This window comes from Dunckerocampus dactyliophorus, chromosome 3 (assembly GCF_027744805.1).
Source record: "Dunckerocampus dactyliophorus isolate RoL2022-P2 chromosome 3, RoL_Ddac_1.1, whole genome shotgun sequence".
NCBI classification, from domain to species: Eukaryota; Metazoa; Chordata; class Actinopteri; order Syngnathiformes; family Syngnathidae; genus Dunckerocampus; species Dunckerocampus dactyliophorus.
The window spans coordinates 20,296,245-20,323,217 of NC_072821.1; the positions used below are offsets into that span (position 1 = coordinate 20,296,245).

General features: G+C 38.5%; 1 protein-coding gene across 2 annotated transcripts in view; it reads right to left on the reverse strand.

Moving 5' to 3' along the window:
• Window positions 1–26,973, reverse strand: part of gpc6a (glypican 6a) — a 166,389-nt gene that overhangs the window by 21,924 nt on the left and 117,492 nt on the right. For both annotated transcript variants that reach the window (XM_054769775.1, XM_054769774.1), the window contains 3 exons: window positions 10,915–11,045; window positions 7,191–7,334; window positions 6,704–6,733 (listed from right to left, as the gene is read on the reverse strand). In XM_054769775.1, the coding sequence (XP_054625750.1) occupies window positions 6,704–6,733; window positions 7,191–7,334; window positions 10,915–11,045 (305 nt within the window). The remainder of the gene's footprint in view (window positions 1–6,703; window positions 6,734–7,190; window positions 7,335–10,914; window positions 11,046–26,973) is intronic.

The following is a 26,973-nucleotide window of genomic DNA, read 5'->3' on the forward strand; positions in this document are numbered from 1 at the left end:
CTTTCAAAGATTTGACAATGAATTTCAACAGTCATAATTGTTATTATGCATAGTTTAGCTCAGCCTGTTGGCCCAGCCCTCCACAATCTTTTGTGTTTCTCATGTGTCCCCTTGAGAAAACAAATTGCCCACCCCTGCTCTAGCTAGCATTTCTAGGCCACAAACCCATTAAAAAAGGAACACCTTAATAGTGTTGGGAGTTAGACTGCCTCTTGCCACAGGGTGATGTTAGATGAATAAAATTAATTTAGATGTACTTAGAAAAGCAAGAAAACAACCAAAGGGGAAGTTAGAAGAACTGAAAATGATCAGTTCATTATCAAGGACATGGCAACGAGGTTAGCGTTGCACAAGATGATCTTGCATTGGGTTCATCAAACTTACAGTTTGTTACAATATTTCAACTTGCCTGCCGACCAATGCAAATGATGTAAGTTGCAATACTGTAACGATGGAAAATCAATTTTCCCCATCTCCGGATTGTGTTATCCATACTTTGTCACAGAGAAACAGTGAGGTAAGAGCTTGCTGATGAACAGGCAGTGGCTTCCTGGAAGACAAGCTCCTCTGGGGTGGAAGCAGACAGGTTTGATGGATCACCTGTTTAGGTCCAAAGGGCCCAAAATGGGAAATTGCTCCCCATTTAGTTGTGAAGCTGTGTTGAGGTTGTATTTAGATTTAAATACCAACACATCCTAGTGCAGCAGGTGCACTAGGATGTGTTGTCAATTACTACTTAAATACTACCACGGGGTTGACTAAAACTGTGAAAATGCTTCTTATTTGCTTCATGGACTTACAGTTACAGGCAGATTTGAGCTGTAACTACTGGAAGGACCTTTTCCTGCAGCAAGCTAAATTAGATCCAATGTGTTGGTGATTATAACAAGAAATAATACTAATACTGGCTCAGAGATTATTAATCACAGTTCTACGAACAGATATGTAATCACTGGACACTGGAAATAAATGTCTGTCCCACCTCAAATTACAGCCTTTACCGTGCATGGTGATCATAATTCACCTCCCTCTATCATATATCGCTCTCCAAGACGCAATAGAAATATTCATGGTGAAATATATTGATGGCCATAATAATTAACGGTAGTCATGAGGGAAAATTATGTCTCCGGCATCCACCTTGTTGTCGGACGTATTACTTACTCTTCAATATTTATAACCACCATTACCATTTATATCTGATGGAAGGTATAAAAACACTTAATCGGTCGCTGCTGTTCATCAAAATGATGATTCAAAACAGCCAGAACGCCAAACTGTAATTGTTTCTATCATGTATGACAGCAGATTGGTAGGTATCAGTTGTCAGCAAGAGATGTTCAGCAGGCATACGACTTATATTTAGCTTGATGTAATACTTTAACAGAAACATTGGTAATAACAGTTGCAGCACCATCCCTATGGATGAAAGGATCTGTGCAGAGAAGAAAAATATATTTCAAATGTGTTTTTCGCAGTGTGGTTTCTGAAAGCCCAGGCGAAATCCACACAAAAAATGACAACAGTGGGTGTGAACGACGCCTGAGCAGACGAGACAGGAAATCTATCAGGAAGTCTTTGTGTCAACTCAGTCAGAATTTTATGATATTGTCAACATAAAATCAAACTGAACTGTTACGGCGCAAGACCATAAATACGACTGAACAATAGCAAACAAAGTAGAGTGAGTTTAAAACTCACAATGGCTTTAGGATTTGACAAATCATACTGTGCCCGACAAAGAATAAGCTGTCCACTATAATTGGTGTCTATACCATGTAGTATTTTGTCTTCATTCAACTGTGTGGGAGTGAAGCAATAAAGTCTTAAACAATGGACACAATGCTTTACAGCCTCCTGAGCTGCTTCACTTGGAAAAAGCATCACTAATTCAGTTGAAAAGCTATTGGAAATGAGACTAATTGGAAGAGTGAGCAGTTCTTTTAAGATACTTCGATAAGGAATGAAAGAGGAACACATAAAGGAGCCTCTAAAGTGGACATAAAGTATAATAAGGCCTGACCTTAACTGTTGGAATTACAGTTAGAGAGGTTACAGACATGCGGAAAACATCCATTTTTTTATTTCAGATAAGTTGGTTCGTTGGTCCAAGGCCCAATAAATACGTATTAAGTTGTGTTAACAGCCGAAACAGCTAGACTAAACATTTGTTCAGTCATCTGCCAACATAAAAACAGATATTGTCCACTAACCTGCCAACATATTCTAATGCAATCAGAGCGCCGCTTGTTTCCTGCAATTTAAACATTAGCTCAGCATGCATCATATACTGAAGTAGTGGTTGACAGAGTGAAATAATTCGGTCTTAACACTTATTCTGTTTTTGCCTGCTGATCTGCACCCAGTTGGGACACCTAAATTGAAAAACTGATCTTCAGTGCATGTACAAATTTAATTTGAGCTGAAACTGAATTCGGTTAATGGCACAGTTTATGACTTTAAGCAATGAGGCTATGCTGCCATTGGTCATAATTTGCAGTTCCGTCTGCATTTCCATTGAGCAGAATGGTTCCTCAAAGACATGAAGGCACTCGCTTGAAATGACCATCTCTATTCCCACTTAATAAAGTGAAGGATGGCCTGCTTATTTTTTCAGCTATTCCCTACAGAAAAGTGTCTAAAATCTTCTTTTTAAAAATGTAAGGCTATAGTATATATACTCAAATTTCAGCCAACATTTTTATGGTATATCTTTTCAAGTGAAAGGCTACAGAAATGAAACGTTGACATACTTTAGAGTAGTCAGCGTATAATTTTTATAGCAATGTAGCTTGACTATCCACTCACAATGACTAAACATACAGCAATTATTGACAGAGATAATGTCTTGCCTATAGTGAAGCAAGGTGGTGGTCGTGACACGGTTTGGGGCTGCATGAGTGCTGCGGACACCTTCCAACATGTGTTGTGACATTCTGAAGAAAAGCTATCTCACTCCCTTTGGAAACTAGGTCACATGGCAGTTTTCCAACATGATAATGCGAGTGCTTTGCTGAGAAAGTTGAAAGTGAAGGTGACGGAGTGGTCCAGTACGTCTCCAACCCAATTGAACCCAATTGAGCACAAGGAATCTAACATTCACCAGTTTAGTGATGTCATCACGGAGGAGGGGAAGAAGATTCCAATAACAACCTGGGAAGCTCTGGTGAATTCCATGGCCAAATAAATTAGGCAGTGCTAGATAGCAATGGTGTTCACACAGATATTACTTGTATGCATTCATCAGTGATATACAGTATACACTATCATATATTTGCGATTCAGCATCCGCAGCCCTGCCAATTTGTAGATTTTTGTTTAAAAAAAATTCATTTTTATACATTTTTTAAATTTGTATCCTTCATCTCATTTTTTCCCCAGAAAACACCTCTCATTCACCATAAGTTAGTAACGATTTCTATATACATGATGACAAAACAAAATGTACAGCATACCTACAGCGTGACAACATGACGTGCAAAATGGCGGCACCCTGTTTGTGTTGCTACAGCAGCACTAACTTCTACAGTCAACTTTCTTACAAAACTTGCAACGAGGTGAGCACAGGTTAATATATAATCATTAGTTGTTACTGCAATTATTACAAGCAAGAAGCATGGATTTATCAACGCGCCGAGGAGAAACGCCAGCTCTGACAGCCATCTGAGATGACCCAGTGGCCTGTGGAGCTGTGTACTACCTCTAGCAGCTTTAGAGGGAGATGGAGGCGCTGCTACGGCAATGAAAGCGTGCTTGTAGCGATAGCCTGACAACCAGGATAAAGGCCAGAATGTGGATTCTATCACTCATCTTACATTGTCATTCATTTGAGGAGAGTTAAAATACGTTTCGTAATTGCGTGAGGCTTATTTCTGGCTTAAACCTGGATTGTGCTTCTATGCATAACTACAACAGTCACTCTTATTGCAAATGTTGATCAGAAATCGGAAGAGAACATCAGCAGGGTTTGGAGGGGGAGGAGCAAGCCGTGTTTCAAAATAGACATATTTATGAGCGTCTCAATTACTTTGCCATTCACAGGTTTATTAAAGGACTATTATATGAACAAATTTAATTTTGATCATCACAGCAGCAATGAATGCCCTGGTTGTGGCTTTTGGAGACTCCTACAAGTCCACAGCAACAGACTGGATTACACCTTAAACAACCAAATGATTGGCTGGGGTCTGATCACAGGTCTCCCTCTGTTCATGGAAATAAAAGGCTCATTCTATGTGTAAACACATGGCCAAACCAGTCCTGGATGTTTAAGGTCCCACTATGGTACTGTAGGTGGAAACACTTGAGAAGAAGCTAAACATATGGCAGCTTGTCTCTCGAGGTATTTGGTAGTGAGGTATACTAACTGCTTGGGCTTCAACAGCTTGTCTCTTTTGCATGAGTACGCTAAATGAGAACATAATGATTGTTATCTTGAGGTGATTATAGACTACTGAGAAGATGATGATGAATATTATATTCAATTTATCGAGGACGGCATGCTAAATTTTACATTGCCCTTGTGGGAATGTGCCTGCTCCCTGAATGCAATCTTTTCTAATTGAAAACCTCAGCATGTGAAGAGTTTCCTTCACTTTTAAATTCTGTTGACAAACATGACCACCCAAGGTCAAAGGTAAGGAAAACACCTGTCCAGAAAAACACTGATGTTTTAAAAAAGGCACATTTCCCCAATACGGTGTTAAAAAAAATCTCCATCCACATGAGTGGAGTTTAAAAAAAAGTCTATCCAAATAAAAAAACATTAACCGGCTGTCATGTGCAATCTGACCTAATAAAAAGCCTGAAAAAGCAGCCACAGCTGACATGGTTGCATATTATATTTCCTCTGTTTGTAATAGTGATATAGTCAGATATGTTCTCGTTGATGCGCAATACTATCTTTAAAATAAGCGCCCACTTACATAGAGCCCAGGAAACAGCACAAATGATTATTTCTTAATCTCTTGTGCGTATTGGAAGTCAAAAATGAAATCAGCACTCATAAGTCAATAACTTAACACTTGTGCTCTGTTAAATAAGGTTGAAATCCATGAGATAATGTCGCACATTTCTTGTGACACGAGCCAAAAAGCTCAATTTTACCCATCTACTCACAAACTCAGAAGATGGAGTTTGAAAATCGTCACCCTGACCGGAATTTACCAAACGCTCTATGTTTGTGACCTGTTCATGTGGATAAATCTTGAATTTGCTGACTAGGTGGTGCAAGGACAACACTGTATAAGTCAGGCATACTTCATGTAAATGTATAAAGTGGAATTACCAATTCTCTAAAGCCATCCACTGCAGTGAAATAGGTCAATAAATTTGAACAGTTTTACTCCAGTCATGGGTGCAGATGACACTTGCTCAAATAGACAAATACCGTTTTTGTAAATACAGATTGTAAATACACATGAGCGGAATGCTGACGAACATTTTTCTCAAATTTAGTGTCTGCATTTGTCTTTTTATACACATAGCAGCCTCATCACGTTAGCATCACAGAACTCAATTTGAAATTCTGACAATGACATCTAGAAGTTTATACATTAAGTTGACCTAATTCACTTCCACTATTCTGCCCATATCATGAGGTAAAATAATCTACATTAACGTACATTAAGACCAACAACTGTTATAGTTAAACTATGGACTTCTCTACTTCTTCACCGAGCTTTGCTCCAAACTGTTTTTTTTTAATATACTTCTTGTTGTTGTGTGTACAATCGTCCCTCAGCTTTTATAGGCTTTTACAGGCTTTATAGCGGGTTTGAATTATCTCAAAACAGGCACAATAATTCCTAAGAAAAATCCCTAAGAAAACACAGGCTACTGTTGTGGCCGTATCCAATAAAACTCAACTCTGAACCCCTGACGTCACTTCCTGTCCGTCTGCCACTCAGCTCCCCTACGGGGGAACTCATTTATGGCAACACACAGTGTAAAGGTGACTATAGGGGTATTCATGTTTAGTGGGCTACTAATAATGTTTCAAAAATGTATTTAGAAGGTCATAAACAAGTTTTCTCTGCTCGAAAATATTGATTTTTAAATAAGGAATTCTATTTTGTGGAAATTCATTTACCATGGTCAGGTCTGGAACCAATTAACTGCGAAAAACGAGGGATTACTGTACTTGTCACAAATGTTGTAACCTCTTTCTGGTAAAATTGCATAATTAAAATTACTTGTTACTATGTAATATAACTACCTACATTTTGTGGTGACATCACAGAGAGTGCACTATAAAAATGACAGCAATTTAATCTGCAGTAAAAACCAGCTTCCGTATATGCAGTCATGTGACTATTCGGAAGAACAGAATGTTAAAATATAATTATCTGAAAGAAACACCGAATTGTTGATTCTTTGTCAAATTAGGCTGCCAAAAAAACAAACAGATTCAATAGAAATCATTTGTAAACAGGAAGGACAATCACAGTTCTTATGGGGCCAAAACTAAAGTGTTCATGAAATTTAAAGACATTTTCAAATCCAAAACCATGAATGTGTGGTTGGGATAATCTGGTGCACAATTAGGAAATAACACAAACAACAAACACAGGAGATTCAAACTCACAACCTTATGAGGTAAACTTGCAAAACAAGTAGGTTCATAATAGAGAGTCAATATCAACTGGAATAAAGGCTACAAGACATGTGACTTAGTGAAGGAACAATGAAATAGAAGGCTTACACTGTGTTGCATTGTCCTCCAGACACCCCTCTTGGTGGAGAAGCAGGGAAAAATAAAGAAGTAGTTATTATTTTTTTCACCGGACAGAAGTTGAACAGACAAGTAATAGAAAAAAGATGCCAACTAGTGGGCCAAAAAGTTAAATGATAAATGGTGCTAATAATTATTCCATACAAACACCTCATTTCACTTGTGAAATCAGTATCACATACGGCCGTCCGGTATAATGAATGCACAGATGAAGGCGTGCATGCAAACAACACAAGGTGGGAAATGTGTCCAAAACGCACTTATAATAGTGTTTATTTGATAAAAATGAAACCCTCTTTATGAGGTACAATCTACTTGTTTTTATTTAAAAAATAAGCATTTGCACACACAAATAACCAAATGAATACATTGTATAATAGTATATAATTTTCCTACACTGTACTGTATTTCCCCACATACAGTATCTTTGCAGTAATTACATTGTCTTAATACATACCAATCTATCCAGGCTTGTACCCGTGGCTGTAGTTGGCCTTCCTTCAGGAGGGAAAGGTCTGAAACGAGCACTGAACACATCAGAAATGCCACGAGCAGATCTGCCTGTCCCTGAAGCTTTTGGTGGCCCACAGCGTTGAAAAACCTAAAATGAAAGAGACAAAATGACTCAGGGGATGGCTACATACTAGAGAAGTCCAAAAGGACGCTCATAATAGCATGGGCAAAAACGACAAGGTTCCAGATCAAGAAACCAATGAAAACCAAAATAAATAAAAACAACCACACATACACGCAGTGGAATCTTAGTTAGGGCCGACTCTAACCGAAAGGAACGCTAACCGAATCAAATGTTCCCATAGGAAATAATGTAAATCCAATTCATCTGCTGTAGAAAGCAAAAATGTGAACACAAAACACGTTTTATTTAAGTTTACTTTTAGTTTCATTGAAGACGTGATTCACACCACACGTGCACCACCGTCCTTGTTTCTCACCTCAATAACCCAAAATTGAGCCAAAGAAAGTTGCAAGTGCCAGCATTATGATAAATTATTATGATATTATTATGAAATTATGATAACAAACACGATTGAATTCAAGAAGTAACTCATGACAAAACGTGTGGTGTCTCGCTGCTACATCGTGTCTTTGAGAACAGTCACATCTTCACGGCTTTATAATGTGTGTGTTTATGTGTAAATAAACATTTGGGTGATAAAGAAAAACATGTCGATATTCTTATCACTCACTTTGTAACTCTTAATTCTATTGTACATTTTGCTACATTTAAGTATGCTGGAAAAATACACTGAAAACAAGTTAATTTACCTTAAGTGACGTGATGTCTTTGAATGCAAATCTTCACTGCTCATAATAACAGGTTTAAAGTGTGATTCAAATGGTCTGCGACCAATAAAGAGACTAGTGTTTTTAGACTTGATTTTTAGACTTGTGTGGTATATTTTAGCTTGATTGACATATTTAGTTCATTTGGAGCTGTTACATACAAATATATTTAATCCTGTCCTGTCATTTATCTTTTTGTTCATTAAATACAGTAAAAATGGGCATATTTCAGGCATAGTTGCTAATGGGGATTAATCACGATTAATTACTTTAAACATTGCGATTAATCTGATTAAAATTTTTAATCATTTGACAGCCCTAAAAAATATATTCAGAACAAAGTTGAACTCACGCAGTGTATTGATAATACGACATATTGTACCTTAACTAGAAAATGTATGGAAAAACAGGCAACATTTTGTTTTTTTTGGCGTAAATTTGCTATGTTAACAAAAAACACACTAACCGAGGCAGACGCTAAACGAGGTTCCACTGTACAACTCTTTGCTCAATGCGTTCCGTCATTCTCAAGAGTAACAATTGTGGTAGTTTAATTTGTTAAGGTATGTCTTGCAATGCTAAGCTATGGCTTTTGTTTCCATATACGGTATATCCAAATTTACAAATATATTGTAGGGAGATGCTAGTCTGCCCCCACACTCAGCTGAGGGGCGCAACATCACTTGTGTGCCGGATTATTCTGACATCTTTCCTCGCCTGCATCCCTTCTTGTGTGTGGTCTGGTTCTTAAGTGGTGTAATGCTTGCAACACAATATATAGGTGACCGCAAGACATTTGAATATCATGCAAAATGTAATTTATTTCAGCAACTCAATTTAAACTAAGACACCATTTAAAGGCACAGGAAGCTTTTTTTCATTATACTGGGACACCAATAGTTTACAATATTTAACTTTTTCACAATATTCATATTTTATGATATTATGTTTGTGGTATAATTTGGGGTATTTCTTAGCTTTAAGACATAGTCACGGTTATTAAAAAGTAAGAACTGTGTGTAGTGAGTCTACATAGTTAGATATATAAGTTTCCCTTTTTGAATTGAACTACTGCAATAAATTATATGAATGCTCTTTTTGATACACTAGCTTTTGACAGGACAAATTTGTGTTATTAAACATTGAGGAAGATTTTAGATTAATTTATAAGATGAAAAGAATAAGTGTAACGCAATAAATAAATTAATTTGGCATTAATGCATTTGAATTTCATAGTGCTTTATTGAGGGAATAGATTGACGATTGTTGACGACTTAGTCTCTACAGGGTTTTTGGGTCCAAGCAACATAAATTCTACCACCACAGCTCATCAGCATTCCTTTGTGGCCTGTCTGCTGGCCCCCGGCTCAGTGTGACGAGGGCTGTCTTTTGTCTAATATTTATCAATCCTTCATCATGATTACAATTCTTATATCCTGTGCGTCACACAACCAAACAGATTTTCCACCGGCCGGTGCCGTGAGAACGAAGGTATGTGGGGAGATATCGTAATCTCATAGCAATCTTTCAGGTAAGCACAATCTTTCAGGAATGGCGCCTCAGGTGCATAGACAATGGCTAAAGTTGTAAATTGGAACAGGCTTGATATGGGAAGGAATGGGACATCTAATGCATACTGACCTGTGTGAATCTAGCTGGAAGATGGGCTTAAATACACCAGAGTGTAAAAGTTCAAATGAATTTTTTTTTTTTCCAGCTTCAACTTATTGTATTACAAAAATGGTTAGAAATTTCAAACCAAAATAGGTTAAAGAATAAATTATATTCTATAAATGATGACAATTACATTGTAGGTTAAACAGAAGTCATCTAAGTCATCTTTAATAATGAATCACAAAAGCGTTTGGTGTATTTCTTTGACATTAAAGTAAATTAGCTGAAAGATATTTGGTGGGCAAAGTGTAATAAGTAAATCCTGGCTTCAAATCCTATAATATTTTAAAGCAGTGCTCAGGGGCCATTTTGGATCCTTGGCATATTTTAAAAATTGTATTAATGAATTATTGGTAAGATATATTATTAGATATTAGACCATAACTATTTGCTTTGTCACCTTTAACTAAAGGTGACCAAACATTCTGTTTTCCCAGGACTTGTCCAGTTTTCTCGTCCTGTCCTGGTCGTCCATTTTTATATTTTTTAAGAAAGTCCTGGTTTTCACTGTTTTCTATATTGCCATTAAATTGACTGGTGTCCTGTCCACCCGATTTGCTAATATTTATTTGTGCTGTAAGACTTGAAAAGACACGTGGTATTCTCTTACAGGATGATTTTTCTAATACTGAAGAGACATTTCTAGCATTATCTGAAGTTATTTTTACACCATTAAAGCTTACCAAAGATATTAGTTTACGCATAAATAAAACATGTTGAGTAACCACTGAGAAGCCTAGATAGTATTTTGGAAGATCACAATTTTCTATCCATTCAGAAGAAGCATACTCTAAATCAGGGGTCACCAACGTTTTTCCTTGTGAGAGGTACTTTTACTAAATGAAAATGGCCAAAAGCTACTCATTTTTGTAGCATTTATTTTCAGAGCTTATTTTAAACCCAAACAAAGCTTGTTTTACCAGAACATTAACAAAATGCTGGTGTCCGCGGGCGCCACGTTGGTGACCCCTGCTCTAAATGTACTGAAATTTTAAGGCATCTTTGAGTAAACTTCGAGTATCATTTCAATATCTCATTTGAGTATCCTGGTTTTCAGTCATCAAAATATGGTCACCCTACTATAATACAAATGCTGTCATTATTTTTCTTCGTATAGCGGAGCATATCTTGACCTACATTGGATTGGTTTTAATATCTGTGACGTGCAATAAACACGTTGATGTAGCAGATTGAAAAGTTACCTTGGCTGAGAGCTGCACGCTGTTGTCCTGCATAGTCATGATAGCTTCCGAGATCTTGATGTCAATTGGCTCAATAACTGCTTCAATGCTGAAAGGTCCCTGCAGTCTGTCAGCCACCAGCAGCATGGCATCTGTCGTGATACAAAAAAGACATAGAAACTCAGGTAAATTAAGGACACAACAAACATTTGTGTTTGTGCGCACAGTATGTTCCTCCTTGAATGTTGAAGCAGTACAACTGACAATGAAAAACTCAGGGGATGCTCATGCCCAAGCAAATCTCTATGACATCATTCCAACTAAAAAATACAACAGCTGCTGTCCTCTCCGAGTGTGGCAAGTGCCATACGAACACAAAAGGTACCTGCCTGTGCCTTCATCTCAAAGAGACACAATGCAAGTGAAAGACTGGAAGCTAGATATGAGTGTCTGTGTCTCACATCTTTCTCCATTCCAAAAGGACGGCAGACACAGAACTAAACCATTCAGTGTACTACTCATGCAAACAGCATATATGCAGAAGAACATAAAACATACCGTAGATACTGCATGACAGAAAATGATGAGAGAATCTCTTTATCTGTTTGAACAAGTTAACGACAAACCCATAAATATATTCATTATTTTCTCAGCCTTTGACATGCATCTGTCAATCATGAATTTGATACGACACACACAGAAAGCATGATTTGTACATTGTAAAAATACAAGCTAGCAATTGATTCAATTGGGAAATTGGGTGCACTGATACAAATTCCTCAAGGAAACAGCAAATACAGTCGTCCCTTGCCGCATCATTGTTTTACAGTTTAAAAAATATATTAATTCATAAATCATTCCGTTTTGTAGGGGTATCTTAGAATAGTCGACAATGCGATGATTCGATGCGATGATGTGATTCAGAGGAGTCTGATTCAACTATAAATCTCGCCGTCAAATCATATTGCAGCGTTGTGTGGACAATATTGTGTAGTTCTGAGCTGCTGTTCAGTGTTTGGGCTATAGATGGCAGTCATGTTCTGCATGCTGGGTTAGAGCAAGCTTGAGGCAACAAGTCCGTAGAAGGAGAAAACTAGCAAATGTTGACCAGTGTTGCCAACTTGGCTACTTTGTCACTAAATCTGGAGACATTCCAAACCCTCTTGGCAACATATTTTTTTCAAAAGCGACGAGCAACAAACCTAGCAACTTTTTCTGGCATCGTTGGAGAGTTTTCTGGTATTTGGGGACTTAAAATGAAGCACGTATTGTTCTGCAGTTTCTGTTCTCACTGAGCAGCAGCAGGCCCGCCCCAGAGCAGTCACAGGCCGTCAGTGCACAGTCAGCTTCCATGGCACACTGAGACCATAGTGGCGCTCGATGCAGCCATGAATTACACATGCTCGAGGCACGATGGATCTCACCCTGTTTTACAGAGAGGGATCTATTATGTAAATGTTTCTTAATCTTCATGAAATTACTACTTATTAGACTCAAGCCTCATTTGGACTCAGTCACTTACCTGTCAGTGTGTCATAATGTGTGATGGAAAAACGTTGTGATAAATTAAACATTTAGCCCTAACTGCAAGATAAAACGTGGAGGCTGGAAGCGAGTCCAAATGTAACTATTACACTGTCTAGACTTTGAGAAGCGCTGGCCAAGATAAAATATGAAAATTATTTTGATGACGTGATAACCACTTTTAAGTTAACAAACCAAGAATCAACTTTATTTGTAGTTGTAAACATAATTATCGTGTTTTTACTCACTTTTTTTGTCTCTCTTTTTCTTACAGCATCTGTTATGTCATATGCAAATAATATGCAATATGGAAATGTCCCTCGCGGTGTCCTGTGAGGGGTGCGCCGGGAGTACGGGATTGATGCCACTTGATCTTTGTACGGCCGGAGCAGGAGCCTGGTTCGCATTGCCAGTCGTAAGTCGAGCCCGTTTCTGATGAATGTTGGCCTCCGCCAAGGCTGCCCTTTGTCACTGATTTTGTTCCTAATTTTCATGGACAGAATTTCTAGGCTAGTTCGGGAGCCTTAGGATCTCGTCTCTGCTATTTGCAGACAATGTGGTCCTGATGGCCTCATGGGGCTATGACCTTCAGCGTTTACTGGGGTGGTTTGCAGCTGAGTGTGAAGCTTCTGAGATGAGACTCAGCACTTCCAAATTCGAGGCCATTGTTCTCAGTCGGAAAACAGTGGCGTGAACCCTCCTGGTTGGAAATGAGATCCTGCCCCAGGTGGAGGACTTCAAGTATTTCGGGTTCTTGTTCACGAGTGAGAGAAGGTTGGAGCATGAGGGCGGCAGGTGAATCGGCGCAGAGTTTGCAGTAATGCGGTGGCTGTACCGGATCGTCGTGGTGAAGAGAGAGCAGAGCCAGAAGGCAAAGCTTTCAATTTACTGGTTCGAGCTGTGTTCCCACCCTCACCTATGGTCATGAGCTTTGGGTCGTGACTGAAAGAACGAAATCAAGGATACAAGCTGAAATGAGTTTCCTCCGTAGGGTGGCTGGACTCACCCTAAGAGATAGGGTGAGGAGCTCAGTCATCCGGAAGGTGTTCAGAGTGGAGCCGCTGCTCCTTCACATTGAGAGGAGCCTGTTGAGGTGGCTTGGGCATCTAGTCCGGATGCCTCCCGGATGCCTCCCTGGTGAGGTGTTCCGGGCATGCCATCGCCAACACGTAGCAAACCATGCACACGGGAGGCGACGAGCGTCTGTAACCAGCGACACCATGAGCGACATGTTCACATCCAGAGCGAATTGTAGGAGTCTTCCACGGTTTTGATTGGCTGTCAGATGTGGAGGGAATTGAAGATAAACGTACATAACTGTCAGTGTAAAATGAACGTAAACTTACCCAATATGTTTACTCTGGCACCAACGAGTTCCCATGCAGCTTTTTTCGTTATATCTATATATTCTTTTTTAGAAATGTCAACTAGCTCCGGGAAATCTGACACAGCAAGTATAACGTACTGATTAGCATCCTGTCCTCTCATTGGTCGATCAATGAAACTCACGCTGATTGGTCCTCGTCTGAGCGACAGCGATGAAAAGTTTTTTCATTTCATTTTTCAACTTTCTGGGATCGCGTTGCACACACACAAATTTTGCATGTCGCTTGGCTGTGACTCGCAATAATCGCTCTATCGCGCAGTTTCCATTGAATAAAGGCCATGTCGCCTCCTGTGTGTGGCGTCCATTATGCAGTGATCGCTTGGACCGCAGCAGCTGTTGAACTCCCGATTAAAAAAGGTGCCTCACGTCTCATAATTGGAACTAACGAGAGACATTGGGAACATTGTGTGGAGGTAGGATTGCAAGGTTTAGGCCCTGTCTACAGGGAAACGTTTGTGGGAAAAAAAATGATCGTCCACACTGTGCCGGATTAGTAAATAGTTGCATCTAGACATAACTATATGTGGCGCTGTGAACACAAAGACGGAATCACGTAAAACACCAAACTATAAGTCGGTCGTCTTCCACTTTCCAGGGCTCATCTAGAGTTATGACGAAGTGGAATTACTTCTGCAAATCATTTTGGATTATAAGACAACCAAAATATCAGGAGATTGTCGACTGGGGTGAGTCATGTTATTTCAAATATTCAGATATAATGTCGTTTTTTCCCATTCAGGAAACCGTTTTTAAAAAATACAGTTTCAGGGCACCCAGAATGCTGTTTTCATGTGGATGGAAGGCTAAAACGATCAAATACTTTGCCAATTGTTTTAAAGCATATACTCAATTTGACATATTATGAAATGTTTTATATTATTTTAAGCAAACTTGTTATCATGTTAAATCAAATCAAATGTATGATCAATAATCTGGCCGTTACAGTATAAGCGTTGAGCGTTTATTTCCAGCTATCCTTCAACGCACCAGAAGTTGTCTGCTCTGAGACAAAGTGAAAGTCCAACTTTCTCTGATGCTGCCACAAATATATTTTTTATAAGTTTTTCCGGTTCATCATTGTTCGCAAATGCTGATGCTGTGTGTGAATGTATAAAGGTGAGCTTTGATGACATTATTAGGGATGAGCGAGTACACCACTCTCTGTATGTGTATCTGCTCACCCATCTAAATTATCTGTAGCTACACTCGGAGAGGCCGGGGCATAAACCGAAAGTGGGAGTGGTTTAACTGGAAATGGGTGGGGCTTAAAACCGTACATTATTTTAAGTCTGAAATTGACATGAATTGATCAGAAGTTGCCATATTTATTACTATTCAGCTATATGTGTAGTGTGTATATGTGTAAGTGATCTGTAAGACTATTATTTACTGTAATTATTTTTTAATAATCTGCGTGAAGTTGGTGATTCATGCAAACATCCACTGATGGCAAGCAGGGAAAAATCTGTCAGCCTTCTTCCCTGTGGTTTTCTCAAAAGCACCGCGTTCAGTACTACAAGCAAAGTTTTCCAACTGACTTCATATCACCATCCAAATTAGAAGCAAGCAGACGGGGGGGAAAAAACGCACCGCGTACACAACAAAACAAGTTTACCAAGTAAATTTAGATATGAGCTGTGCAGAGGAAAACCTAAACAAAACCCATCCGGAGTGGAGGCAGTGACCAATGCGACACGAGCCGTTTTCAACTCTGTCTTATCAAATTCACAGCGTACCTAACAAAACAAGGCTACCGACTAACTTTAAATATCATACAAATCAAAATACAGCCAAATAGAGAATGTGAGTTGGAGTCGAGCCAAGCAAGCAGAAAGTCACTGTCTGTATTGTGTATTGTGTATCACAGAGGGTGAAGAGGGAATACATAAGTAGTTACCCAATGAGGATTTCCTTCATCACGATTACGGATACTGACGAGCTGTACTCGTTTCATGCTCGTACTCGGCAAAAATGCAGTATCCGTAATGGATACTTGGTTTAGACAAGTATCTGTTACGGATACTGCATTTTCATCTCTAGTTATTATTGTATGTGTTGAGTGCTAGTGTTCGGATTTTGTTCTTTGTCACATTAATTCATGCTAGCGCACTGACTGTCACCCACACATCAAACAACGATGTAATAATCTTCTCTCTGGAAACAAACTCCAGGCTCATACTGATGGTGAGTCCATATATATTTTGTGCTTGATGTTGTTTATTGTGAAGGCTTACATTGTGCTTGTCTTTTTTTTTTTTTACATGCAACACATCATAAATAAATAACATTAACCGCCATCCGCTCCAGGACACAAAAAGGTTGGGGATCACTACTGTAAGGCACATTCATTTGGCAAACTCACATGAAAATGTTACACACGAGTTGGTGACTCAGCTTTGTTGTGTTATTATTGCACTGAGTCAGTCCAACTGTGTTCATAACGTGTTTCTATTACAAAATGTGCCTGTTAGCCTGCTCTTAACTCCCACCTATAAGTCATTTTCTTACAGCTCCTTTTCCCATCGATGACATTAGGGGTGGTTGGCTCTGTAATGCTTTGGTAACTAACACAGTTACACCAAAATCTCAGCGTTTTTTTGTTTAGTACAGCTGTAAAATTATGGAATCACAGGAGTGCCAAAATTAAAAGGGAATACATGCGGAAATACAAAGAGAATCAATAATTTAAAAAATATACAAATGTAGTTATAGTCTTTTTTCATTTTGTCATTGTTTTTTTCCGTATTGTCTTTGTTCCTTCCATTCTGGCATCGCTTTTTCCTGTTTTGTCTTTGTCTTTTCTATTTGCTCTTTGTCATTGCATTTACATGACAGCTCAAGTTGGCCAGTAAAGGCAAAGGGAAAAGAAATGACCCATTCTGCCAGCGTGACTAGTCCATATCTGGTCACACGATTCCTACTTAAAGTGCTCATGACACCAAAAAAAGTTAGAGATACCAAAAACAAAATGAAAGTACTCACTTCAAAAACCTTTTTGTCATACTGTTGTCATGGATAAATAAACAACTATGAAATAGGAGTGAAATGAAGTGTTCTTTTTTTTCATGATTTGGATAAACAGCATGATTCTACTTTATCACTACATATGCTGAAAGGAACTTTTTGCTTTTAAAAACAATGAGCCACATTTCATTTTGATTTTGACTATAACTGAATGATGGTAATTTGTTTTTCTTAGCTTCAGGCGTCTTGCTTGTTATTTTGTAATAGTTTTGGCCAGGGGGATTTGGAAAGACTGACAACTTACTGACAGAGTCTCTAGGAGAAAAACAGTCACTCGTGTGTGAATATGCAGCACATCAACACAAATATACTTTAATGTGAGCAAACATTTCAGTGCAGTACAGTACAGTGGTACCTCGGTTAACGTCTGCCTCGCGTTTGTCGGTTAACTTGCAAAAATTTGCTAAAAATCGGTTTGCGTTTGCCCGCTTCGTTGCCATTCAAAATGGGTGCGGTTTGTTTATATCGCCTTCTTGGATTGGCCGACCAATTTTATAGGCTGATATTGGCATAAAAATTTGATATTGATTAATATCGTTGTCAGTTTTACTTTCGATAATGATATCAGCGCGCAAGTGATGACGTCGTGTTCCACACAGCAACAAGCTTGCCAGCTCCGCAGTAGCCATAAGGGATACCACAGTATGAAAAAGTAAGTTTGAAAACCATTACAATTTTCTATCATACGATTCCTGCGGTATGAGACAAAGTGCAGGTATGTGGAAATACTTTGTCAAGTCCTGTGTTATTCCTCCAGAATTGGGCTTTGATGTGATTGGGCTTTGTTGCCAAAAGTTGGACAACTTAGTCATTATGGCATAGATACAGTAGCACCGACGTTAGCTGCCTCGTTAGCAATGAGTGGTACCACTTGTAATGACGCGTGTAGAGCTCTGCATCCCGTACCGTGTGGATTTCACCTGGCATTGCAGCTGTTGAACTAATGCGTAAGCACATAACCCTATATGTGTACATTTTAGACATGTTGACATGAATTCATCAGACATGCACACTGTGGTATCACACCCGTCCACAACGTGAGAACTTGAGGTAGTCCAACTTCCATTCTGTTGTATTTTGTATATGTGTGGGTTCAAACTGATTCAAGCCATTCCAACATCAAACTGTTCAACACGTTCAGGACATTCAGGGTACTTATATTTATCCTGAAAAAAAATCCAAATTTTCCCAAAATTTTTTCCGTAAAACTGGCATTACCTACTACTACTACCACATTTCTCAGCCGATTCACCTCATTCCAGCATCAACTCATTCAACAAAGTCAGGACATTCATGCTATTAGCCACAGCACAAAAATTTCCAAACGTTTTCTTGCCTTTGATGACTTTGATCTAAAGAGTTCTAGCTACTTCCACATTTCTCAACCAATTCAGACCGTTCCAACATCAAAGCATTTCACTAATTAAGGACATTCATACCATTTTCCACAAGAATTCCCACTTTTCTTGACATTCCCATTTTTCGGAACGCAAAATGCCTTTGTTCGAAAGAGTTCTAACTACTTCCACATTTTTGAACAGATTCAGACTGTTCCAAAGTCAAAATTCTCAACTCATTCGAGACATTTAGCCTTCCCGGTACATTGCGCTATCATGCTAGTTGTTAGCATGCTAATATTAGCATTTTAGCATTGCTAGCATGTTAACATTAGCATAGCAAAATTTTTAGCCATTTTCATAGGTAGACACTTATATAAAGACTTAGCACTATTATGCTATGTTTTAGCATGCTAATGTTAGCATGTTAGCATTGCTAGCATGGTAACATTAGCATAGTAGCCATTTTCATACTGTAGGTAGACTATTATACTGTATAAACACTTGCCATGCTAACTTTGACATGTTACCATTTCTAGCTTGAAAGAAAAACATAGCAGTGTAGATAGCAGTCTATCTGTGCAGCATGGGAGAAAGTTAGATGGTGCGTTCAATGACCGTCAAAGAAAGTGGGACAATTTGCAATAAACATGCAAAAACTGTGGGACTTCTAACTGTATATTATTTTTGGAATAAAATAATAGCCCATATTTCCAAAATTGACATCCCTCTGCATTAAATTTGATGTAGTTATTTACAAATTACTGTATTTTTTTAAAGTAATTTTTAAATTATTTATTTATATAGTACGAGTTTTTTTGTGAATGAGAAATCTTGTCACATTTTAATCTTGCAAGATCTTGTGCCATGAGCTCTTGTGACACCCCACTGCAGAGGCATATTGTATATATAATGTATTGCTACATATAGCATCAGTTGTGTGAAATCGAGTGTTGATCCATTAACAGCCATGTTAAAAAAAACAATGCGGCTCCATGTGAAGTTGTGACTCATGATAATGATGAAATGCTATGGAATCTATATACCATATATACCGTAAATTCCTGTGTACCCACTACATTTAGCGGAAAAAATAGATTTGTACATATATAAGCCGCACGTGTCCACGTCATAAAATGTCATATTGTGGTGCGCAGTGGTCCGTGAGGACCAGGCAGCTCTTTATTTGACAGGAGCCAATCATGAGCTATGAAAAAACTCACGAGCTGGTCATTCCTCAATATAACTGTCTGACTCACGGTGTCATCTTCCAAGCAACACTAAACCAATCACACAGCAACTTAACACTTACAAGGTATACCTAATAAATATACAAACATGTACCAATAAGAGTTGAAAATGAAGTTTTCCTATAATGCATTTCGTTTGAGCAAAGCATTTCATTGGAGGATAAGCAGCATTGAAAATGGATGGATGGCACTGCAATGCTGCCTTTGTCCACCAAAGGGAGCCAAAGGAGCCCAGAGGGATTCTGACGTCATGAATGCGTTTCTCACATGCAATGCCTTATGGGAAAACTTTAAATGAGATGTTTATCATTTTGTTTGTCAACTTGTATTGGTACATATTTGTATATTTGTCGGGTATAACTTTTGAGAGTTAAGTTGCTGTGTGATGAGTTTAGTGTTCTTAGCAAGATGGCACCATGAGTCAGACTTTTATATTTTTGGCGACCAGTCCAGGGTGTACCCCGCATGTTGCCTGAAGTCAGCTGGGATAGGCTCCAGCATACCCCCGTGACCCTAATGAGGAGACCCTAATGACCTCATGCGATTTCCAGTGGGTAGACAAGCTCGTTGTGATAGCTTGTTTCCGCACTGACTCACAAGCGGTACATTACGGTATTTAAACAATTACTATAGTTCTGAAGTAAAGGAGAAGTCACGAGATTAGAATTTAGCCATAAATTAGCAGCGCTGTATAAGCCACAAGGTTCAAAGTTTAAGAAAAAAGTAGCGGCTTATACACTTACGGTACATACGGTAGAATTCATATAAGTCTTTGAAGCAGCAGGAACTTTCGTTATGTAGACAGGGTAGTTAGTACAGTATGGAGTATGCATCTTCTGCCAAACAAGCCATACAATTTAATGTAAAGCACTGGCAAGGTCTTTGTCTTCATGTTTTCACAGCTATCCCAGATCCCTGCTTGGAAGAAGGAAAAAACAATATCGGCTTCAATACTCAGGGTCTAAGGGGTTGTGGGGAGGTAAAGTTACACTTGGAAGCAAGCCACGCAATTAAAAAGAAATGAGCAAATGAAATCAATGAGGATCATTTACACAGTCGTGTCAAAGGACTAAACAGAGGGCAACACAACCCTAGATCTTAATTAGGAAAAATAATGTGTTGAGAGGGACACGTATACACAATATGGCAATGCAATACATCTTATTGTAGGACAGATGACGATCTTTTCTTTGCTTGTACTGTAAGTACTGTAGCTATTATGAATAATTTGCAATGTTGTTGTCAAAAATAGAGCTCATTCTGAAACAGTGAGGGAAAAAACAGCACAGGGTGTCTCATCTTGTCTTTCTGAGGGTATTTTAACAACGGGCTGGCAAGACAAATGATAATGATGTGTCCGTCATGATGCAGAGCTGGCTATATTTGTCACAATGGCAGGAGACGGATGGTCTGGTATCACACACTGGACACACGCACACGCACGCACACGCACGCACACACACGCACACCCACCCACACACCAAAGTCACAAGCAAGTGTATCCCAGCCTCCCTCAGGTTTATATATATAGTTCATAGTCAAACATCTCCTTGCATCTAAGATGACATTGTCTTGTTATGATAGAAGATTATACAGGAATGGTTATTTCACAAGTTGTTTCAGTCATCTTACTTTTGCATGTGATCATGTATGTAGGTCACATAAAAAAGTACAAGTCACTAAGTTCAACATTGTTTTACTGTCAGGGACGTAAAACACTTTTATTCTTTATGACCAGGCCTAAGGGACAAAGCACAGTCACTGTGTATAAAGATAATCCCCTTTTACTAATTCTATTATTTCTCTTTAGTCACAATTTTTTCATCTTTTCATGTGGCATGGAATACAAACATTTGTTTGTGGCTTTTGAAACTTTCACAGAGTAACACAAAAATGCAATATGTTCACAAAATCACTGTGGTATCTCAGGACTAACCTGTTTGTTTGTTGTTAATTTTAACAGCGCTCATCTCCAGACAGGTTATCAGAGGCAGTTGATGACGTGCGGTCAGGGGAGGCAGGTGAGGCAGAGCTGATTTATCATATAAATCTCTTCTTTTTCTTATTCTTTTAATGAGCGGCCTGTATTGAGGAGTCAGAGCCTCACCAGCCATGAACCTCACCATGCGTTACTGTGACAACAGTGACTTGTTTTATGTGCCTTGGAGATGACAACAATGAGGATCTATAATAATATGTCCAAGAAGAAGTTGATGACAACAGGCTTTTATTACATTTTTGTAAGACTATACAGTTGTCCCTCGACAAATTGCGGTTAGAATTTCATGGCTTCATTCTATCATGGTTTTTCAAAAATATATAAATCAATAAATCCTGCTGTTTTGTGGTTGAATACAACCTATTAGTAAAAAACAATACATGTAAAGCAAATGCTACAAACGACAATGACAAATGACAAATGACAAATACAAATAAAAATCCAAAATGACCTGAAATGGGCCTGCTAGGCTTCTCCGATACTTATGAAATGGCTGCTCGCGAATCAGTGAGGAAGCGGTAACTCTTTCTTTGGCAAGAGCCAATCACAAGCTACAAGAAAAATCATGATGAGCACCAGAGGGAGCCCTATGGAGGGAGCTCTCTAGGTTGACAAGCTCATTTGAGTTTCCTTGTAGCACGTGATTGGCTCCTGTCAAATAAAGAGCTACTTGGTCCTCACGGACATGTGCGCGCCGCAATATGCCATTTTATGACGTGGACATACACAGCTTACAGTTCGTATGCATCTTATATATGTACAAATCTGTTTTTCCTCTTTAAATTTAGTGGGTGCGGCTTAACGACTAGTGCGTATTATACACTGAAAATTACGGTATGTCTTAAATGACTTATTTTCTCTAATTATTTCTACTATATTGGGTAATACGAGTGTGAAGGTGACTCTAGGGGTGCTATTTCATGTCCAGACGGCTCTAATAATGTTAAAAAAAAAAACGTATTTAGAAGGTGGTAAACAGGTTTTCTGTGCTTTAACAATGAAAATATTCTATTATAAAAAAATAATACTAATTGGCAGAAATTCACTGATCACGGTGGAATATGGAACCACTATCTAAATTATCTGGATCCGTATCTGTACTCAGACTAAACCAGAAGTGGGTGTGGTTTAACCGGAAATGGGTGATGCTTAAATTGGTATTTTAATTCTGAAACTGACATGGATTGATCAGATTTATTGTTTATCATTCAGCTCAATGTGTGCTTTGTATGTGTGTAAATGATCTGTAAGACTTTATTGTTTGATTATTTATTTTTTATGATCTGTGTGAAGTTGATGATTCATGCAAACATCCAGTGATGGCAAACAAGGAAACAACCTGTCAGCCTTGTTCACTGTAGTTTTCGTTCAGCACGACGAGCAAAGTTTTCCAACTGACTTTATATCACCAGCCAAATTACACTCAACAAAAATATAAACGCAACACTTTTGTTTTTGCTCCCATTTTTTATGAGATGATCTCAAAGATCTAAAACATTTTCCATATACACAATATCACCATTGTTCACAAATCTGTCTAAATCTGTGATAGTGAGCACTTCTCCTTTGCTGAGATAATGCATCCCACCTCACAGTTGTGCCATATCAAGATGCTGATTAGACACCATGATTAGTGCACAGGTGTGCTTTAGACTGCCTAAAATAAAAGGCCATTCTGAAATGTGCAGTTTTATCACACAGCACAATGCCACAGATGTCACAAGATTTGAGGGAGCGTGCAATTGGCATGCTGACAACAGGAATGTCAACCAGAGCTGTTGCTCATGTATTGAATGTTCATTTCTCTACCATAATCCGTCTTCAAAGGCGTTTCAGAGAATTTGGCAGTACATCGAACCAGCCTCACAACCGCAGAACACGTGTAACCACACCAGCCCAGGACCTCCACATCCAGCATGTTCACCTCCAAGATCGTCTGAGACCAGCCACTCGGACAGCTGCTGAAATAATCAGTATTCTATTGTGGGCTATCTAAGGCACACCTGTGCACTAATCATGGTGTCAATCAACATCTTGATATGGCACACCTGAGAGGTGGGATGGAAAAAGTTTTAGATCTTTGAGTTCATCTCATAAAAAATGGGAGCAAAAACAAAAGTGTTGCGTTTATATTTTTGTTGAGTGTAGAAGCAAGCAGACAAAAAAAAAATGACAATGACCAATGCAACACGAGTCGTTCTTGTCAAATGCACCGCGTACGTAACGAAACAAGTTAACCAAGTAACTTTAGATACGAGCTGAGCTGAGGAAAATCTAAAAAAAAAACTGTCCGGAGTGGAGGCAGTGACCAACGTGACACGAGCTGTTTTCAACTCTGCCTTGTCAAATGCACCGCGTACTCCTCTCTCTGGCTGAATACACAAGTAGTTACCCAATGAGGATTTTCCTATAATGACGATCTGTACTTGTTTCATGCTGGTACTCTGCAAAAATGCATTATCGACAACGGATACTCGTCTAAAAAGAATATCCGGCTCATCCCTAGTAATTATGTGTATTAATGTTTAAAAAGATGACATAGCCGATAAAAAAAACAAAAAACATTTGCTTCCTTTGACTTAAATAAAGATGGTTTCATGACGATTGGAAAATGTGGCTCTGAAAACCCCTGGTCCACTGCACTGAATTGTCCAGATTTTAAGTTTAACATTTTAAGTGCCCAAGTGTGAACAGTCAAAATGGTCATACTGTAAAAGTGAAAAGGCATAATGCAAGGTGCACCTTTTAACATTCATAGTTGTCACACAAGTCTAAACGTTCCTCTGTGCTTGTGTACCAGTCTTGCACAATGTCCAGAGCACGTTCAGTATTGCATGTGCACTGAAACACTGCCATTTTGCAAATACATTTGTTATTCAATATAATTTATACATTTCCCAACTGCTTTTGCTATATTTAGCTGGTAAATGAACCGTCGTCTTTGTACTGTTTGCAGCACCAGCCTTTATCAGCTTCACAGTGATCTCTTTGGAAGCACTACCATCAACGATTTGCACTATGATTGGCCTGAAATTACACTCAAATTGAATAAAAAGCATTGCTAATGAAAAACGGCTGCTGTTGCCCACTCCATTTTTCATCTCAAAAACAGTACATGATTTTTTATAGTAAAATGGCCTTCAAGACTGTTTTTATGTGTTCTGTGTTGTTTTTATGGGAGGGAGAGAAACACAATGTAAAACGATTACATTATTACTTCAGGAATGTATTTAACTTGTATGTGCATTTGATGTTAATGAGTCTTAAAATACCATCTACAGTTTTTTAATCTCAATTTACTTTTGTCATGCTGTGGAAGTAAAGCCTCAACTCTTTTCTCCTGTGGTCTTACCAATCAATAGTATTGATTGTGACATTTCAGCATGAACAAAGTCCACAGATAAATGCCATTAAGTGCCTGTGAAGAAAAATTGAAGTCTACACCTCTCCTCTAACCTTTTCTAATATCTGATTATTTGAATAGATGGTGATGACAGACTGTCTACTCATGATCTATAAACTTGTATAATACAAAGTTTTCCTCTTGTGCTGACCTGTGATATGTACATTTAATTTTGGATTTTGAAAGGCGGATCAATATTCCACAGGTTGCATAGTAAGCTATTCAAAGTTCTTTGGCAGCCAAAAAGGCCCAGAAAGTAAATTAATTTAAATTTAAAAGAATGAAGACATGGAGTGACAACGTCTCTATATTTGCTAAAAACGTGTGGAACTTATACAGTCATGGAAAAAAATTATTAGACCATCCTTGTTTCTTCAGTGTATTGATCCATTTTAATGCCTGGTACACCTAACGGTACATTTGTTTGGACAAATAAATCATAATAACAAATATAGCTTAATTTAAGAGCTGATGTCTAGCAATTTCCATGGTTTTCTTGATAATAAGTTCTTACATGAACTTATACTGTGGTATGCTGGAGCCTATCCCAGCATGAACATACGACTCTTACCAGCTATTTTTGTTGTCATTGTTATATGTGTCCAAACAAAAGTACCTTTAGTTGTATCAGGCATTAAAATGAACAAGAAACTGAAGAAACAAGGGTGGTCTAATCATTTTTCCATGACTATATTTTGTTCACAATGTTACTCCTTATCTCAGCTGTCACAAAATAGTTCTTTTTAGTGATTAAAATATGGCAGTGAACCAACAATACCAGAAAACTACTATTTGTATTTTAGATCATTTAGTCATTTTTATGCTTGAAAAATGCTTAATTCAGGTCAAAAATAAGTAAATTTTGCTTAACCATGCATATTGACAAATAATAGGCTGTAGTCAACCACAATGAATATATTTCAAACCAACGACTACTGTATATCAACAGAATTTCTTGGAATCATTCACCTTGTTTCATGTGCATGAACAGCTGTTGCTCAGTAAACTCTATGCTCTCTCTCTGAGCAACTCACCACCAATTGCTACACAGCAGAGAAAGAACAGGGAGAGTCAACAGTCAGAACAAGTCAGAGAAACATATAATACTAATGATTAGGGATGAGCTGGATACTCGTTTTAGACGAGTATCCGTTACGGATAATGCATTTTTGCCGAGTATGAGCGTGAACTTCCGGTTTATACCCCGCCCACTCCGAGTACAGATACGAATACAAATAATTTAGATGGGTGAACAGATACAGATAGTGGTGTACTCGATCATCCCTACTAATGATAGTTCAAATTACAGCATTTGGGATTAGGAGACAGGTTTGCTCTGTACATATTATTTTTATAATTGAATCACTTCTTTGACTATAATGTTATTGACTATAAAAGGCATAATGGAACTTTTTTTTTTTTTGGCATCTTTTGGACCTGGTGGGGCGCTGCTTTTTATAAAGGGACATTGTCAATTTGCAATCAATAATTTCCTCAACACTGGTTTTCTACTGGAACAAGAAAAGACAACAACATCTAAACAAAACATGAGTACAATTAAATTACACAGTTGTCAACATCTCAAGGGTGCTCTTCCTCTAACTGGATTCAACATTCTGTTACAACAGCAGCGTTTCCCATTACTGTCAAGAACAACGTCCCTTTGCGACGATGGATTTGCCTCTTCACAACTGAACAAGACACTAACTTTTTAACAGATGTCATGAAGCCGAGAGACATTTCATTCAGTGCACAGGGGGGCTGTGTTGATATGAGGAGTCAGAAGTGCCACCAGAGAGAACACGTGCTATGTAGTCTGTCGGCTTTTTGGAGTACAGACCTGTCACAAAGCAACCAGCAGCTTAGAAGTACATTTTTCTTGACACACAGTGCTCAGACATCTCTCTCACTAAAATTCACCTTATTTAAACAAAAAAGCTAGTGTGATGGTGGTGTACAAACAGCAAAGCATTAGTGTGCAAAAAATCTAGAGGGATCATTCAATGTGCCTTCTTTTTATCCATTTAACAGTGAGGCTTTCAGCAAGCAGCTACTTATAGCCACAGTGCTCCAGTGCTCTATTACTCACCAAGCACTGCTGGAAACTCAACAGAAAATATGTTTGCCTCGGATCTGCTCTCCTTTATCAATCCCAA